The sequence below is a fragment of the Salmo salar genome, chromosome 03 (assembly GCF_965601325.2).
Source record: "Salmo salar chromosome 03, fSalSal1, whole genome shotgun sequence".
Lineage (NCBI taxonomy): Eukaryota > Metazoa > Chordata > Actinopteri > Salmoniformes > Salmonidae > Salmo > Salmo salar.
Window position 1 is genome coordinate 47,596,459 of NC_138293.1, and position 19,814 is coordinate 47,616,272.

Consider the following 19,814-nt stretch of genomic DNA (forward strand, 5'->3'; position numbering starts at 1 on the left):
GATTTTGCCCTCGAGGAGGCAGATCATTAGATCATTTATTTTGGTATTGTCCATATGTAGCTCGTTTTTGGTCACAGGTCCAGGAATGGCTGAAGAATTGCAACATTTACCTAGAACTAGCGCTGCAGATAGCAATACTGGGTAATGTGAAAAGTCATAGCCAATCATTCAATAATGTAATAATTATTTTAGCAATTTGCAATCTGTAGAAACTATGAGAATAGAAAGGTTCAGTACATTCGTGAAGCATCACAGCACAGTTGAAAAAGATATGGCAAATAGAAATCCAACATGGATGGTGTTAAGAGATAGATGGGAGGGGTTGAGTGGAGCTGAAGGGTGGGACTAATAACAACAAGATAAACAATGTAAAACATACAGGGTCTGTAAAATGTATATAGGTTCAGAACTTTTGTGAAATAGCACAGTTACAAATATATGGCAAATAGAAATCAAACTGGATGGACATCAGAATTAGAGGAAGGCCAGGACTAAAAACAAACAAAATATAACTATTGTAAAATAGATTGTGTCTGTAAAATGTATATAGTATGTATAAGCTGTAGTAGGGTTTGCAGGGAATAATATGTTTTATTTTATTTAACCTTTATTTAACTCGCCAAGTCAGTTAAGAACAAATTCTTATTTACAATGATGGCCTATCAAAAGGCAAAAAGACTCCTTCGGGGATGGGGGCTGGGATTAAATATGTATTAAATAAAAATATAGGACACACATCACGACAAGAGAGACAACACAACACTACATAAAGAGAGACCTTAGACGACAACATAGCATGGCAGCAGAACATGACAACACAGCATGTTAGCAACACAACATGACAACAACATGGTAGCAGCACAACATGGCAGCAGCACAACATGGTAGCAGCACAAAACCGGGTACAAATATTGTTGGGCACAGACAACAGCACGAAGGGCAAGAAGGTAGAGACAACAATACATCATACAAAGCAGCCACAACTGTCAGTAAGTGTCCGTGATTGAGTCTTTGAATGAAGATAGATATTGAGATTAAACTGTCCAGTTTGAGTGTTTGTTACAGCTCGTTCCAGTCGCTGGCTGCAGCGAACTGGAAAGAGGAGCGACCCAGGGACGTGTGCGCTTTGGGGACCTTTAACAGAATGTGACTGGCAGAACGTGTGTTGTATGTGGAGAATGAGGGCTGCAGTAGATATCTCAGATGGGGGGGAGTGAGGCCTAAGAGGGTTTTATAAATAAGCAACAACCAGTGGGTCTTGCAACAGGTATACAGAGACGACCAGTTTACAGAAGAGCATAGAGTGCAGTAATGGGTCCTATAAGGAGCATTGGTGGCAAATCTGATGGCCGAATGATAAAGAACATCTATATACGTATATATGCCTTGCTTCAGTCATGTGTTCTCTTATGGGTCAATGATTTTATTGACAATATTTAGGAATTATGTTCTCGCCTCAATTACTTAGAAGTTCATGTTGTCCCACCCCTCCCATGTGTGCCCAGGTGCATATTTGATAGCCCATATACAGTAAGGATGTAAGGCTTACTAGTTATGGCAAATGTTAGGAAGACCTGGTTGTTGTAAAGAAAAATACAAACAATTATTAAAAACAGCAAAGCTTTACATTGACCACATCTTTTCACATATGTTTTATTTGGGTCTTTTTCATTTACCATGTTGATTAGCTCCAGCCAATGGAAGCTCGGTGCATGTACAAAGAAAAATAATGCAATTCATCCATTGATGGACGGTGACAAAAATAATGACATTGCCAGTATTTCAATGTTTTATTTTTAGAGTTTATGGATTTGCATGTGGCTGTGCATTATATGATGTCTGAATAGGAAAGAGGATCTGAATCAAGCCTATTGGTATTCTGGATCAATTCTTGATCCAAAAAGACACTGTTTTGGCATTAAATCCACATCCGCTTGCATTGCTTGGTAGTGTATTAGCATGGTATGAGACAAGATAAATAATACAATTTAAGTAAAATAAAAATAAACTGTATTATTCTAAATTGAGACATGAATAAAAATTGCTATCACATCAACAAAAATAAAAATCTTTCAGAATGTACTTGTTTTCAGTATAGAATGACATGTATACAGATTATATTACACCTTTTTTTGTTTTGTCTCAATGACTGTTCTTTAGTAAATAGGAAACTCAACTGTGTGTTAGTCTGAGAAACATTAACTATATAGTTGTTTTATGTTTGTGAAACATTGAAATGTACACAATGAGAAGTGATTTTGTAACAACAGTTTTGAAAGGGTAATTGTATCAAATATAAATCATTTATATCAAAATGTATATCAAATGTATATCATTAGCGCTAATATAAACTACTTTCATCACTGCCATGTAAAACTTGTAAGTTGGACAGACTGTACATGATTGTCTGGGGCTGCTGTACAGAGAAGTTGTAGAGCATATTTTAATTTAAAGTTTTATCCATGAGGCCCGGGTTTGAACACTTGACAAGACGTTGACATTTCTGAGTATGTCTCACTTGTAACATAATATTGTTATTATTTTTATAATAATACAAATCTGTCAATCAACCAAATGTATTTCTTAAAAACCCCTTTTTGCATCAGCAGTTGTCACAAAGGTTTTACAGATACCCAGTCTAAAAACCTAAGACCAATCAAATCATATGCCAAAGCACAGCATCTAGGAAACACTAGCGAGAAGTCATAAAGCTAGGATTAAAACTAGAGAGGAACCATGCTCCGAGGGCTGTGCTGAGTGCACATTTAAGAGTACATGGCCCCTTATTGTTATTCAAGCTGTTCCAACGTTGTAGGTGACCAGCAGTGTCAAATAATAACCAGGGTGGCTATAGAGTGGGCAGAAGTTCAACACTCAGGAGTCAATGTCATGTAATTTGTATTTTTCATAGCCTGAGAGAGAGAGAGAGAGAGAGAGAGAGAGAGAGAGAGAGAGGATCAATGACAAAGTTCTCACAGAGGTACACTGTAACACATTATATTAATAATTACCCCCCAAAAATATATCATTGTCTTTCAGAGCTGTTGCAATAGAAAACATTGAAACGTTGTTAAATATTTGTTACTTTGGTATACATTGAGAGAGGTAGTAGAAAGAGAGAGAGAGTAATATATCACTCACACACACAGACATGGCTTCAAAGTTGGTCATAGTTTCATATCATAGTTTCTAGTCTGAGAGGTTTGATACAATAAGAGGGTTAAATAGAACCTAAGAGGGTAGGAGCTATTGTCTACAAACAGTATGAATAAAAACAATGGCTACTGCTCAATGGATAAATAGCCTTCATTTTTTACATGTCAATGAAAACAATTAATACATATCAGTCTTAAATAATATATATCTATATAAAAACATATAGGGAGGGGCAGTTGAGTGAGCTGGGGCCTTTTATGTATTTAAAGTGTCATTTTGTTTTCATAAAAAATGAAAATATTTAATCTATATCTGACATGTTAATGTTGTCTTCTTTTATTAAATCAATAACCATGTGTGTGAGGTGTATACTTTTGTTTAAGACCACCAAGAAACACTCTGTATGCCCCTGATTTAGCCCACTGCAGTAAAAGTTTATTAAGGGGGTAAAATGGATCTGGTTAGGTCAGCATTAAAAGAGGCCCATTTTAAAAAATACAAATGAACCTTTTCGGGGGGGGGGGGGGGGGGGGTTGACTATGACATACGCTGGACACTCCATCCCCAGACATCCTAGGATGCCCCCCCTGAGAACTATTTTTAAAAGGTTAAAGGTTAGACAGGTTTAAAACAGTTGTTTCAAAGACACTAGGGGACACCTTTTGTGCACATATAATTCCCTTGTGTGTAAGAGACGTAGATGAGCAACATGTTGACCATTAAAACATGGATGGCTGAGAACTCTTTTTAAAAAGTTTAAAGGTTAAACAGGTTTAAAAAAACAGTTGTTTCAATGACACACCACACACAGACATACATACACACCCCAATGAACCCATTTCTCTTGTGTAAAGAGAGAGAGAGAGATAAACAGATCGGGGAGACAAACAGAGACATCATTAAAGGTAAATTACATTTTCTTTTCAAATCCTTTTCTTTTCTTCTAAATCTTTAGTACAGAAATGCATACAGATTACAATTATTAAACGTTTACTATGCAATATTAAACTATACCACTAATGTTTGTTTTACTAAACCTTTATATAAATCATACAAGTTATTATTACACAATACAACATATTACTACACAATATGTTTATATGTATAATAATTTTTTGTATGAAAAACTGTTTATTACTTTCTTAGAGAAAAAGAAGAGTCAGCATTTTCATCCTTTTCAGGGGCCTATTGTAATCAGTCTCCAAATCCCTGTATTCAAGCTGTAAGGGCCTCAGACATTGCCTCTTCCACTCCATGGCCTTCCAGGTTTCGTATGTTTTATTTTCGATGATAGATCAACCTTGTTGCCGTTAAGCCCAAGTTTTGTGTTGAGGACAGAAGGGACCATCTTCGTAAATGTTCCCGATGGTGGAAAAACTGTTGCACTTGTTTCATCAAATCAAGTACCTTAATTAAACCAATCTCGCCACTTGAAGCTAAAGACGAGCACAAAATAGTTCACCCCTGTGCAAGCGTTTGAAAATACATACGAACGAACAGATTTGGTTTTCACCTAGCCGACTAGAGGAAAAATCTGTTGATGTGCCCTTGAGCAAGGCACTTAACCCTAATTGCTCTGGATAAGAGAATCTGCTAAATAAGTGAAATTTAAAGTGTGAGATCAGTGTCTTCAACAGGTAGCGTGACCCCTTTGTCTGCACTCCATAGGTCATAGCAAGTTGTAGTTATCTACCTTTAATTATTCAATGGAATGATATCAGCAAGTTCTATATCTATACTGTGTATTATTTTGTCATTATCTTACCAAGGAGGGAGAATGGCAGAGCGGTAACTATGTGGGCCAAAAGGAGGAGGTATCAGAAGAAAACGGTGCAAGGTATGTCACCGGAGTATGAAATGTATACGTGTCGTGATTCACCAACCCTTCAACTAGAAGTGTGCACTTGTTCACTCCCCCTCATGTATTTGAAAGTGTTGGATTGAGGCAAGAACATCTCTAGGAATGTTCCACCATTTTCCTTACACCACTCCATTCCTTTTAAATCATAAGGTGGAGTGTATGAGCATACAGTTCGGGAGAAGGATAGAGAATCGAAAAGCAACATCTGTCTCAGTATTCAATCTTGTTTGGTTGTAAATTAGAGTGGTGTTGTGCCCTCGGTTGTGATTTTGAAGTTGTAATTGTGAGATGCTGTTGCTCTTAAGTTAAATATGCATCTTGTTTACAAAAGTTTAAAATGTACTGTTAATGTTCACCCATGCTGGCCTTCTTTGGAATGCTTTTAAACTTTTGAGTGAGAATGTTTTCTTCTTAATTTATGCCCATTTTTAGTTATCCTTGTCTTTAATCTGAACCCAATTTATGCTGTCAAAGGACTTGGAAACTGGTTGTCCTCAAAGTTTCTTTATGACTGCCCTCAATGTTCATTTTGAACCATTCATGTACGTCAGTTGATATGTGGGTAATGTGTGTGAATTGAATCTCCTAAATTCAGTGTCAGCCTACAGCAAATAAGAGACTATAGCTAATATTATATGAGACATATTTATCCTTTGCTTTGATATTAGGCTACAGATTGTAGGGGACTTCTCTATTGAGGGATTTTCTAAAACCAGAGAGAAAAGTTAGCAGTTTAGGGGGGTAAATTGTTGTAGAGACGATACAATATACTTTATTGTCCATTAACACTGAGTATAAGAAACACAAGGAACACCTTGCTAATATTGAGTTGCACCCCCCCCTCAGTTCGTCGGGACATGAACTCTACAAGGTGTTGAAAGCTTTTCACAGGAACGCTGGCCCATGTTGACTCCAATGCTTCCCACAGTTGTGTGAAGTTGGCTGGATGTCCTTTGGGTGGTGGACCATTTTTGATTCGCACAGGAAACTGTAGTTGCAGTTCTCTACACAAACGGGTGCGCCTAGCACCTACTATCATACCCCATTGAAAGGCACTTACATTTTTTGTCTTTCCCAATCTATGGTACACATACACAATCCATGTCTCAAGGCTTAAATATCTTTCTGTAACCTACCTCCTCCCCTTGATCTAAAATGATTCAAGTGAATTTAACAAGTGACATCAATAAGGGATCAGAACTTTCCCCTGGTCAGTCTGTCATGGAAAGAGCAGGTGTTCTTAATGTTTTGTAAACTCTGTACATGGAAATTGATTTCATGATGCCAGCATACAAATACACAAACACAACACATTATAATACATACAGTATGGAAAAAGTCACACATATTCAAAGTCTCTGCGGCCTACTGTCCGACCATATATTTGTATATGGCTGTACTTTTAAAGAAGTACAAAGGAGTAAATGGATCTACACCACAACCATAAAATTAAATATCCTTAAATTGTCCCAGACAAGGATTAATCTCATGACCTTTACATTAACAGTATTTAGGCAGTGATGTCAACGTTGCAGGGCCGTAAATGAGTTGTAGGTTCAATGCACTTACACTTACACTTTTCTCCAGCCAACTTTACAGTTGGTGCTATGCATTCGGGCAGGTAGCGTTCCCCTGGCATCCGTCAAACCAGATTAGTCCGTCGGACTAACAGATGGTGAAGCGTGATTCACCACTCCAGAGTCCAATGGCAGTGAGCGTTACACCACTCTAGCCTACACTTGGCATAGCGCATGGTGATCTTAGGCTTGTGTACGGCTGCTCGGCCATAGAAACCCATTTCATGAAGCTCCCAACGAACAGTTCTTGTGCTGACGTTGCTTCCTGAGCCAGTTTGGAACTTGGCAGTGAGTTGCAACCGAGGACAGACGATTTTTACACACTACACGTTTCAGCACTCGGCGGTCCCGTTCTGTGAGCTTGTGTGGCCGACCACTTTGTGGCTGAGCCTTTGTTTCCACTTCACAATAACAGCACTTACAGATGACCGGGGCATCTCTAGCAGGGCAGAAATTTGACAAACTGACTTGTTGGAAAGGTGGCATCTGATGACGGTGCCACGTTGAAAGTCACTGAGCTCTTCACTAAGGCCATTCTACTGGCAACGTTTATTTATGGAGATTGGTGGCTGTGTACTCGATTTTATATACCTGTCAGCAACAGGTGTGTCTGAAATACGTGAAACCACTACTTTGAAGGCGTGTCGACATACTTTTGTATATATAGTGTAAATAATATAGTAGATCTAATAGATTCACTGTGTTTTCTTCATTATGAATTACTTCAGTGGTTACAAACACTGTCCTCCAGGTACCTTTGGGTAGCATGTATGGAAAGTGAAGCAGCAATGGTGCATTATTTAAGAAACTGTATGGATTACAGCCATCAAGTCCCCATATAATGGAACATTTTATGAGCAGCCAACCAAGCTAGCTAGCATTAGCTCACTGTTTTGTGAACAAATAAACTTGTGAGCATCGCCTTTCAGCTTTGCTTTCTTTTACTTAGCAAAACTAGAAAACTGACTATCTACACTACCAGTCAAAAGTTTTAGAACACCTACTCATTCAAGGGTTTTTCTTTATTTTCTACATTATAGAATAACAGTGAAGACATCAAAACTATGAAATAACACAAATGGAATCATGGAGTAAGCAAAAAAGTGTTAAACAAAATAAAATATTTTATATTTCAGATTCTTCAAAGTAGCCACTCTTTGCCTTGATGACAGCTTTGCACACTCTTGGCATTCTCTCAACCAGCTTCACCTGGAATGCTTTTCCAACAGTCTTGAAGGAGTTCCCACATATGCTGAACACTTGTTGGCTGCTTTTCCTTCACTCTGTGGTCCAACTCATCCCAAACCATCTCAATTGGGTTGAGGTCAGGTGATTGGAGAGGCCAGGTCATCTGATGCAGCACTCCATCACGCTCCTTCTTGATCAAATAGCCTTTACACAGCCTGGAGGTGTGTTGGGTCATTGTCCTGTTGAAAAACAAATGATAGTCCCACTAAGCGTAAACCAGATGGGTTTAGTCTCTTCTTATTATTGCTGTCCTTTAGTAGTGGTTTCTTTGCAGCAATTCGACCTTGAAGGCCTGATTCACGCAGTCTCCTCTGAACAGTTGATGTTGAGATGTGTCTGTTACTTGAACACTGTGAAGCATTTATTTGGGCTGCAATCTGAGGTGCAGTTAACTCTAATGAACTTATCCTCTGCAGCAGAGGTAACTCTGGGTCTTCCTTTCCTGTGTCGGTCCTCATGAGAGCCAGTTTCATCACAGAACTTGATGTTTTTTGCGACTGTAGTTCAAGAAACTTTAAAAGTTCTTGACATTTTCCAGGATTGACTGACCTTCATGTCTTAAAGTAATGATGGGTTGTTGTTTATCTTTGCTTATTTGAGCTGTTCCTGCCATAATATGGACTTGGTCTTTTACCAAATAGGGCTATCTTCTGTATACCAGCCCTACCTTGTCACAAGCTCAAATGCATTAAGGAAAGTTAACTTTTAACAAGGCACACCTGTAAATGGAAATTCCAGGTGCCTACCTCATGAAGCTGGTTAAGACAATGCCAAGCGTGTGCAAAGCTGTCAACAAGGCAAAAGGTGGCTACTTTGAAGAATCTCAAATATAAAATATATTTTGTTTAACTCTTTTTTGCTTACTACATGATTCCATATTTGATGGTTTTGATGTCGTCACTATTATTCCACAATGTAGAAAATAGTAAAAATAAAGAAAAACCCTTGAGTAGGTGTGTCCAAACTTTTGACTGGTACTGTACATTGTAATAATGTTGTATGGTGGTATTATAAATGTTGTATTGTAGATATGGAGCGGTGTAATAATGTTGTACGGTGGTATTATAAATGTTGTATTGTAGATATGGAGCGGTGTGATAATGTTGTACGGTGGTATTATAAATGTTGTATTGTAGATATGGAGCGGTGTGATAATGTTGTACGGTGGTATTATAAATGTTGTATTGTAGATATGGAGCGGTGTAATAATGTTGTACGGTGGTATTATAAATGTTGTATTGTAGATATGGAGCGGTGTGATAATGTTGTACGGTGGTATTATAAATGTCGTATTGTAGATATGGAGCGGTGTAATAATGTTGTACAGTGGTATTATAAATGTTGTATTGTAGATATGGAGCGGTGTAATAATGTTATATGATGTCCAGTTTTATATTTTGTTTTATGTGTAATGTAAGTGCCTTAATATTTTTGGACTCAAGGAAGAGTAATGGGGATCTCGAATAATTACAAATGTCTTGAGGTCTGTTTCGCTCTAGCAAAAACGTAAACAAATTGTTAGGACCAATGAGAAAAGAGTTACTAACTTCGGATGTCAACGTGCCCTAATATTATTAATATTCTTCTTTGCGAGGCTTCCAGATCCATAACAAATTGACATTATAGGCCACGTTTAAATACATTGGATGAAAATGTTGTGTGGGTGGATTTGATGGGGGGGGGACTGTTTATGATGGTAGGTGATTAACTTACTTAAAATAAAATGTCCCTCTCTGAATGGCACACATGCACAATCCATGTCTCAATTGTCTCAAGACTTAAAAATCCTTTGTCAACCTGTCTCCTCCCCTTCATGTACAGTGGATATAGAAAGTCACCACCCCCTTTCAATATGTTCACCTTTGGTTGCCTTACAGCCTGAAATGAAAACACAAAATCTGACCTTTTGCGGCGTTATTTGCACACAGTAACTCACAATATCCAAGTTAAAAAAAGTTGAATACCCTATTTGGATAAGTGAACACCCCTGTAGGTTAATACTTGGTTAACCACCTTTTGCTTGAATTACAGCCATGATTCTCTTTGAATACGTCTCTACTAACTTTGCACACCTAGACTGTGCAATATTTGCCCATTCTTCCTTGCAGAATTGTTCAAGCTCAGTCAAACTGCATGGTGACCACTCATGGACTGCACTCTTCAAGTCAGTCCACAGATTCTCAATGGGATTTAGGTCGGGGCTCTGACTAGGCGACTCAAGGACATTCACCTTCTTGTCCTTCAGCCACTGTACGGTTGCTTTGGAGGTGTGCTTTGGGTTATGTCATGTTGAAACATGAACCATCTTCCCATTTTCAACTTCCTGGCAGAGGACTGCAGGTTCTCCTCAAGTATCTGTTGGTATTTTGCACTGTCCATTTTCCCTTCTATCCTGACAAGTGCTCGAGTCCCTGCTGAAGAGAAACGCCCCCACAACAGGATGCTGCCACCGCCGTGCTTTACTGTAGGCATGGTGTTCTTTGGGTGGAAAGATGTATTGGGTTTTCGCCAGACATATCATTTTGAGTTCAGTCCAAAAAGTTAAATTTTGTTCTCATCTGACCACAGCATCTCTTGGCCTCAGCTTTTTGCCAAAGCTCAAACAATACTTTTTTTTTCTTTCCACCCCCCCATAGAGGCCAGATTTGTGGAGCACTTGTGATATAGTGGTCACATGCACACATTGACCAGTCTTTACCATAAAGGCTTGAAGCTCCTCCAAAGTCACCTTTGTCTTCCTGGTAAGTAGCCTCTCTGATCAGTCTCCTCCTTGCCCGGCCTGATCTATGCAGGGTCTGGGTGGTGCCATGCGCCTTCCACTTCTTAATAATGGTCTTAACTGTGCTCCGAGGGACAAAGCCTTTGAAATCTTTTTATATCCATCCCCTGACTTGTGCCTTTCCACAACTTTATCTCGTACCTTTCCGCCCGTATTGGATTCGTTGCTTTGAATTGCACTACTGAGCAGTGGAGTCCTCTATGAACAACTGCTTTTATTCTGAACTCATCAGTCACTACAATGGATCACAGATGGAAGCCAATTAGCTTGTTTTGTGATCTGGAAGGTGGTTGTTTATACCTCAGCAAGCATGCAATTGCAATTCTTAGGGGGTGTTTAACTGTTTAACTTGTAATTCATTTTCAGAGTTTTATTTAGTTGTTTGGTCAGTAGTTGTATGGTCAGTAATTGTGGGGTTGTGGTCAGTAGTTGTGGGGTTGTGGTCAGTAATTGTGGGGTTGTGGTCAGTAGTTGTGGGGTTGTGGTCAGTAGTTGTGGGGTTGTGGTCAGTAGTTGTGTGGTTGAGGTCAGTAGTTGTGTGGTCAGTAATTGTGTGGTTGAGGTCAGTAGTTGTGTGGTCAGTAATTGTGTGGTTGTGGTCGGTAGTTGTGTGGTTGTGGTCAGTAGTTGTGTGGTTGAGGTCAGTAGTTGTGTGGTCAGTAGTTGTGTGGTCAGTCGTTGTGTGGTTGTGGTCAGTAGTTGTGTGGTCAGTAGTTGTGTGGTTGTGGTCAGTAGTTGTGTGGTCAGTAGTTGTGTGGTCAGTAGTTGTGTGGTCAATAGTTGTGTGGTTGTGGTCAGTAGTTGTGTGGTCAGTAGTTGTATGGTTGTGGTCAGTAGTTGTGTGGTCAGTAGTTGTGTGGTTGTGGTCAGTAGTTGTGTGGTTGTGGTCAGTAGTTGTGTGGTTGAGGTCAGTAGTTGTGTGGTCAGTAGTTGTGTGGTCAGTAGTTGTGTGGTCAGTAGTTGTGTGGCCAGGAGTTGTGTGGTTGTGGTCAGTAGTTGTGTGGTTGTGGTCAGTAGTTGTGTGGTTGTGGTCAGTAGTTGTGTGGTTGAGGTCAGTAGTTGTGTGGTCAGTAGTTGTGTGGTCAGTAGTTGTGTGGCCAGGAGTTGTGTGGTTGTGGTCAGTAGTTGTGTGGTTGTTGTCAGGTAGTTGTGTGGTTGTGGTCAGTAGTTGTGTGGTCAGTAGTTGTGTGGTCAGAAGTTGTGTGGTCAGTAGTTGTGTGGCCAGTAGTTGTATGGTTGTGGTCAGTAGTTGTGTGGTTGTTGTCAGGTAGTTGTGTGGTCAGTAGTTGTGTGGTCAGTCGTTGTGTGGTTGTGGTCAGTAGTTGTGTGGTTGTGGTCAGTAGTTGTGTGGTTGTGGTCAGTAGTTGTGTGGTCAGTCGTTGTGTGGTTGTGGTCAGTAGTTGTGTGGTTGTGGTCAGTAGTTGTGTTGTTGTGGTCAGTAGTTGTGTTGTTGTGGTCAGTAGTCATGTGGTTCAGAAGTTCTGTGGTCAGTGGTTGTTGTCAGTAGTTTAGTGGATGTGCTCAGTAGCTGTGGTCAGTAGTTGTGGCCGGAAGTTGTGTTTTCAGTAGTTGTGGTCAGATGTTGTGGTCAGTAGTTGTGTTAATTAGTTGCCTGGTTCAGTAGTTGTGTCGTCGGTAGTTGTGGTGAGTAGTTTTTTGTATTTGTATTTTGTAAGGATCACCATTAGCAGCTTCCAAGGCAGCAGCTATTCTTCCTGGCGTCCAGCAACATTAAGGCAGTTATATACAATTTCAAATAAACATGACTACATTTCAAAACAAGTGTGTTCCCTCAGGCCAATACAATGACCCAAGTCCAGCTCATTTAATCAATACCATTGTGTCGCTGAGTTGTCAAAAAGCTTCAGCAAATGTACATTATCCTAGGGACATTGGAAGACACAATGTAAATAACCTAATTGTATGTCCCTCTTTCTGCCCGGAATGTCTCTGCTGATCCTACAGCTATTGTATGCAGTAATCACGAGCCTATGAACCACTGAGGTGGTGTGCCCTAGTAGGAAGTCCACCGTGTGCAGCTCACCCTGCACTAATAAAATAACCTGAGTATGTCTACCTCTGCTAAGCTTCCCAGTAAAGCAAGAAAAATGATCAACTATCCCAGAAAAGTGTAAACATATGTAGCTTAGAAACAAGGTTCATGAAGTCAATAACTTGCTAGTAACAGATGACATTCATATTCTGACATTCTGTGAAACTCACTTAGATAATGCCTTACTTAGATGATACAGTGGTAGCAATACATGGTTATCAGATCTACAGAAAAGAAAGGTGGAGGTGTGGCTGTTTATATTTAGAACCACATTCCTGTAAAGCATAGAGAGGATCTCATGTTAAATACTGTTGAAGTAATATGGCTACAGGTTTATCTGCCTCACCTAAAGCCCATTCTGGTGGGAAGCTGCTACAGACCACCAAGTACTAACAGTCACTATCTGGATAATATGTGTAAAATGCTTGATGAAAGCATTGTATGTGAGATGAATAGAGAGGTATACTTTCTGGATTATTTAAATATTGACTGGCTTTCATCAGGCCGCCCACACAAGAGAAAGCTTCAAACTGTAACTTGTGCCTGCAACCTGGTTCAGGTTATCAATCAACCTACCAGGGTAGTTACAAACAGTACATGAATAAAACCATCAACATGTATTGATCATATCTTTACTAATGCTTAAGAAATTTGTTTAAAAGCAGTATCCGAATCCATCGGATGTAGTGATCAGAATATAGTAGCCATATCTAGGAAAACCAAAGTTCCAAAGGCTGGGCCTAATATAGTGTATAAGAGATCATACAAGAGGTTTGGTAGTGATTCCTATGCTGAAGATGTAAAGAACATTTGCTGGTCTGTGGTGTGTAATGAGGAGCAACCAGACGCTGCGCTGGACACATTTATGAAATTGCTTATCACAGTTACTAATAAGCACCCATTAATTAAGAAAATTACTGTAAAAACTGTTAAATCCCCTTGGATTGATGAGGAATTGAAACATTGTATGGTTGAGAGGGATGAGGCAAAAGAAATGGCAAATAGGTCTGGCTGTACAACAGATTGGCAAACATACTGCAAATTGAAGAATCATGTGACTAAACTGAATAAAAAGAATTAACTACACAATGAAACAAAGATAAATTACATAAAGAATGATAGTAAAAAGCTTTGGAGCACCTTAAATAAAATATTGTGCAAATAGGCAAACTCGGCTCCATCATTCATTGAATCAGATGGCTCATTCATCACAAAACCCACTGATATTGCCAACTACTTTAATGATTTCTTTATTGGCAAGATTATCAATCTTAGGCATGACATGCCAGCATCAAACGCTGACACTACACATTCAAGTATATCTGACCAAATGATGAAAGACCAGCGTTGTACTTTAGAGTATGGAAGAGGTGAAGAAATGACTGTTGTCCATAAACAATGACAAACCACTGGGACATAAGATATGACTGGCAGTTAAGAAAGAGCACATTTATCATCACATTGCTGTCAAGTCAGTCCTTCAAACAGATGCTGGAATATGGAGTGATAGTAGTGTGATCCATCAGATAACATTTCTGATGGCACTAATATCACCCCATAACGGATCCCTGTTGGCTGTTTCACTGTTCCTAATGGATTCCAGCCCTAATGGATTTTAGGGTAATAATAACTGAAAACATCATTTCTCTCATGTCAAATAGTGCAACTTTCGTGTGGTGTCGCAAATCTAAGAATGTCGCTGAAAGAAAGACGGTTCTGCCGAGTTATTCGAGGAAGGCTCCACACCTCTTTCTTGCTTGAGTATCTAACCAAATTATTTTCAGATCTTATTTTTGCTATTTTTGTAGCTTTAGCTACTATGCGTGTGTTTTCTATCCCTGTTCGCTTCTCTCCCTGTAGGATTTACAGACGCTCCCCACCCCTTGACTGCATCCCTTCTAATAGTGTACACTGCACACACAATTCATGTGGAATTACGGGTCTCTGGCAGCATTTTTCCAACTCTCTCTTTCCCCTCCTTGTCTCTTTTGACCTCACCCTTTCCCAATCCACTCCAACTCAAAGGCAGGCAATACACTTGACCTCATTTTTACAAGAGGCTACTTTCTTACTAATCTCATTGCAACCCCTCTCCGTTTAGTCAATTAATGATTAATTAGGCTTCTCTAAGTTCCGATCCTGCTGATGGTCATTAGTAGCCTACCAAACTTGCTAACTGCCTGGTACTCAGCACTCTATTGTCCCTCTAATCACTCTGACGTCAATGCAAATGTCATCGAAAATCTAATCAAACACCTCATGACAGCCCATGAGCTCATGTTGCGCAACATTTCTATAGGCTATGCAATCGCATAGGCTATGCAATCGCGCAAGATTTAAAAAGAGAATCCCATCAGCTTTCTATATGTTAGGCCTACTATATTTATTTCTCAACATTCCTAATATTAAGCACATTGCTTCTCTTTACAACTGAAGTATAGCCAACCTGGCTGGTATGAAAATTAACCATGGGAAAAGCGTCCTTCATTCGCTATTTAAGTGCATAGATTACATACAATTCTTCCAACATTTTCAATATGCGCTTCGGAATTCGATAAGGACGCGAACAGTTGCGTCCCCGATGTGTAGCCTGTGAGAAGTACCCGATCACGTGACGGGCATTGGCTAATAAGAATTGAGATATCTGAGAGAGCCATGTGAGTTAGAGGTGCTTCGGAGCACGCAGCTGAGAGAAAGGATTTATAATTATTATTTTCAGCCCAAGGGCACAATGGCCACTGCCCGCAAAAGGCATTCATTTTTTTAGGGGGCATTACAGCCTCACAAAGGGGATGCCGCAGGGAAATTCGAGGCATTATCAAGTGCTTGTGAAATTGTGAATGAGAGACTGATGAAGTGTGTGCAGCCTACGCAAAAAACAAAGCAGAGCTCATGCCTTTCATGCAACTTTTTTCAAATCATCATTAGTCACATCATGCAGCCTTAGAATGTACAGTGGCAAGAAAAAGTATGTGAACCCTTTAGAATTACATGGATTTCTGCATAAATTTGTCACAGATGAAGATCAGATTACATTTTAAGTCACAACAATAGACCAACACAGTGTGCTTAAACTAATAACACAAACAATTATACTTTTTAATGTCTTTGTTGAACACACTGTAAACATTCACAGTGCAGGGTGGAAAAGGTATGTGAACCCTTGGATTTAATAACTGGTTGACCCTCCTTTTTGTAGCAATAACCTCAACCAAACATTTTCTGTGGTTACGGATCAGACCTGCACAACGGTCAGGAGGAACTTTGGAACATTCCTCTTAACAAAACTGTATCAGTTCAGCAATATTCTTGGGATGTCTGGTGTGAACTGCTCTCGAGGTCATGCCACAGCATCTCAATCGGGTTGAGGTCTGGACTCTGACTGGGCCACTCCAGAAGGTGTATTTTCTTCTGTTGAAGCCATTCTGTTGCTGATTTACTTCTGTTTTTTGTCGTTGTCCTGTTGCATCATCCAACTTCTGTTGAGCTTCGATTGGCAGACAGATAGCCTTACATTCGCCTGCAAAATGTCTTGATAAACTTGGGAATTCATTTTTCCGTTGATGATAGCAAACTGTCCAGGCACTGAGGCAGCAAAGCAGCCCAAACCATGATGCTCCCTCCACCATACTTTACAGTGGGGATGAGGTTTTGATGTTGGTGTGCTGTGCCATTTTTTCTCTCCACACATAGTGTTGTGTGTTCCTTCCAAACAACACAACTTTAGTTTCATCTGTCCACAGAATATTTTGCCAGAAGCGCTGTGGAACATTCAGGTGCTCTTTTGTGAACCTCACATGTGCAGCAATGTTTTTTTTGGACAGCAGTGGCTTCTTCCGTGGTGTTCTCCCATGAACACCATCCTTGTTTAGTGTTTTATGTATTGTAGACTCGTCAACAGAGATGTTTGCATGTTCCAGAGATTTCTGTAAGTCTTTAGCTGACACTCTAGGATTCTTCTTAACCTCATTGAGCATTTTGCGCTGTGCTCTTGCAGTCATCTTTGCAGGACGGACACTCCTACCAAGAGTTGCAACAGTGCTGAACTTTCTCCATTTATAGACAGTTTGTATTACCGTGGACTGATGAACATCAAGGCTTTTAGAGAAACTTTTGTAACCATTTCCAGCTTTAACCTCTCTGGGGTATGTGGGACGATAGCATCCCACCAGCGGGACACACTCCCAACAGCCAGTGAAATAGCAGGGCGCCAAATTCAAAACAACAAAAATCTCATAATTCAAATTTCACAAACATACAACTATTATATCCCATTTTAAAGATACACTTCTCGTTAATCCAACCACATTGTACGATTTCAAAAAGGCTTTACGGCGAAAGCATAACATTAGATTATGTTAGGACAGCACCTAAACAAGAAAAACCACACAGCCATTTTCCAAGCAAGGAGAGGCGTCACAAAAACCAGAAATACAGCTAAAATGAATCACTAACCTTTGATGATCTTCATCAGATGGCACTCATAGGACTTCATGTTACACAATACATGTATGTTTTGCTCGATAAAGTTCATATTTATATCCAAAAACCCCATTTTACATTGGCGTGTAATGTTCAGAAATGTTTTGCCTCCCAAAACTTCCGGTGAATGAGCACATCAATTTACAGAAATACTCATCATAAACATTGATAAAATATTAAACTGTTATTCAAAGAATTATAGATACACTTCTCCTGGCCGTGCTGCTGGCCGTGCTGCTGCTCCAGTTTCAACTGTTCTGCCTGCGGCTATGGAACCCTGACCTGTTCACCGGACGTGCTTGTTGCACCCTCGACAACTACTATGATTATTATTATTTGACCATGCTGGTCATTTATGAACATTTTAACATTTTAACATTTTGACCATGTTCTGTTTTAATATCCACCCTGCACAGCCAGAAGAGGACTGGCCACCCCTCATAGCCTGGTTCCTCTCTAGGTTTCTTCCTAGGTTTTTGGCCTTTCTAGGGAGTTTTTCCTAGGGAGTTTTTCCTAGCCACCGTGCTTCTTTCACATGCTTTGCTTGCTGTTTGGGGTTTTAGGCTGGGTTTCTGTACAGCACTTTGAGAATATCAGCTGATGTACGAAGGGCTATATAAAAATAAATTTGATTTGACTTAATGCAACCGCTGTGTCAGATTTAAAAAAAACTTTACAGCGAAAGCACACTTTGCAATAATCTGAGAACAGTGTTCAGACACGAAACCAAACCCGCCATTTTGTGGAGTCAACAAAACTCAGAAATAATATTATAAATATTCACTTACCTTTGATGATCTTCATCAGAATGCACTCCCAGGAATCCCAGGTCCACAATAAATGTTGGTTTTGTTCGATAAAGTCCATAATTTATGTCCAAATACCTCCTTTTTGATAGCGAGTTCAGTCCACTACTCCAAATGCAGGAAGCGCGTGCAAAATGTCACAAAAAAAGTCAAAAAAAGTTCTATTTACGTTTGTAGAAATATGGCAAACGATGTATAGCATCAATCTTTAGGATGTTTTTAACATAAATCTTCAGTAATATTCCAACTGGACAATTCCAATGTCTTCAGAAAAGAAAAGTATCACAGCTAACTCTCACGTGAGCGTGCGACTCTGAACTCATGTCATTTTCTCACTCATCAACTTCCAAGCCCTCTTGTTCGCTCCATATTCACAGTAGAAGCATGAAACAACATTCTAAAGACTGTTGACATCTAGTGGAAGCCTTAGGAAGTGCAAAATGAACCCTAAGTCACTGTATACTGTATAGGCGATCACTTGAAAAACTACAAACCTCAGATTTCTACACTTCCTGGTTGGATTTTTATCAGGTTTTTGCCTGCCATATGAGTTCTGTTATACTCTCAGACATCATTCAAACAGGTTTAGAAACTTCAGAGTGTTTTCTATCCAAATCGACTAATAATATGCATATCCTACCTTCTGAGCCTGAGTAGCAGGCAGTTTAATTTGGGCACGCCTTTCATCCGGACGTCAAAATACTGCCCCCTACCCTAGAGAAGTTAATCAAGTCAATAATTCTTAATCTTAGGTATTTTAAAATCTCTTTTGTTCAAAGCATGGTTCACATCAGGCAATGCTTCTTGTGAATAGCAAACTCACATTTTCTCCAATCTCATCTCATTGATTGGACTCAAGGTTAGCCGACTCCTGACTCCAATTAGCTTTTGGAGAAGTAATTAGCCTAGGGGTTCACATACTTTTTCTAACCTACACTGGGAAAGCTTAAATTAAGTATTCAATATAGACAAGAAAAATACAATAATTTGTGTGTTATTACTTTAAGCACACTGTTTGTCTGATGTCACTTAGACGAAGATCAGATCACATTTTATGACCAATTTATGCAGAAATACAGGTAATTCCAAAGTGGCTCACATACCTTTTCTTGCCACTGTATTAAAAATCAAAACATATAAGCCAACGTTTGTATCATAACTTAAGTTGCATAAACAACTAAATTAAGCATATAGGAGGACCTGTTTCTTTGTTAACCACTCAACACAGAATAGAACACAGAATGCTCACTCCCTCAAATCGTTTGGAGAGAAAATCCTTTCCATTTTATTCAGCTATGTTCAATTATATTCTTCAAACGATAAAATAATGCCACAGAATTCTAAGCAAATCTTGTCTGCTAAATGAACTAGTGTAGCCCACAGCCATATGGCATAGCCAGATGTAGTCGGTCTAAAATAAATAATGGATTTATTGTGATGGTGTAGGCTATATTAAATGGATTTCTTTGACTTTATATTTATTATACCCCTTTTTCTATGGCATCCCATTGGTAGTTACAGTCTTGTCCCATCACTGCAACTCCCGTACGGACTCGTTGAGAGCAGTACGTCCTCCAGCCAAGCCGCACTGCTTCTTGAAACAATGCCCGCTTAACCCAGAAGCCAACCAATGTATCGGAGGAAACATCGTACACCTGGCGACCGTGTCAGCGTGCACTGCGCCCAGCCCGCCACAGGATTCGGACGACGTTGGGGCATGGGCCTCCCGGTCGCGGCCGGCTGTGACAGAGCCTGGACACTAACCAGGATCTCTAAGTGGCACAGCTAGCACTGCGATGCAGTACCTTAGACCAATGCGCCACTCGGGAGGCCTTATTTGACTTTCTAAAAC

At 39.7% G+C, this 19,814-nt stretch overlaps 1 protein-coding gene across 3 annotated transcripts in view; it reads right to left on the minus strand.

Moving 5' to 3' along the window:
* Window positions 1–1,637: 1,637 nt before the first annotated feature.
* LOC100196681 (far upstream element-binding protein 3) overlaps window positions 1,638–19,814 on the minus strand; it is a 131,014-nt gene continuing 112,837 nt past the window's right edge. For all 3 annotated transcript variants that reach the window (XM_045714895.2, XM_014191992.3, XM_014191990.3), the window contains one exon: window positions 1,638–2,912. In XM_045714895.2, the coding sequence (XP_045570851.1) occupies window positions 2,868–2,912 (45 nt within the window). In that variant the 3' untranslated portion in view covers window positions 1,638–2,867. The remainder of the gene's footprint in view (window positions 2,913–19,814) is intronic.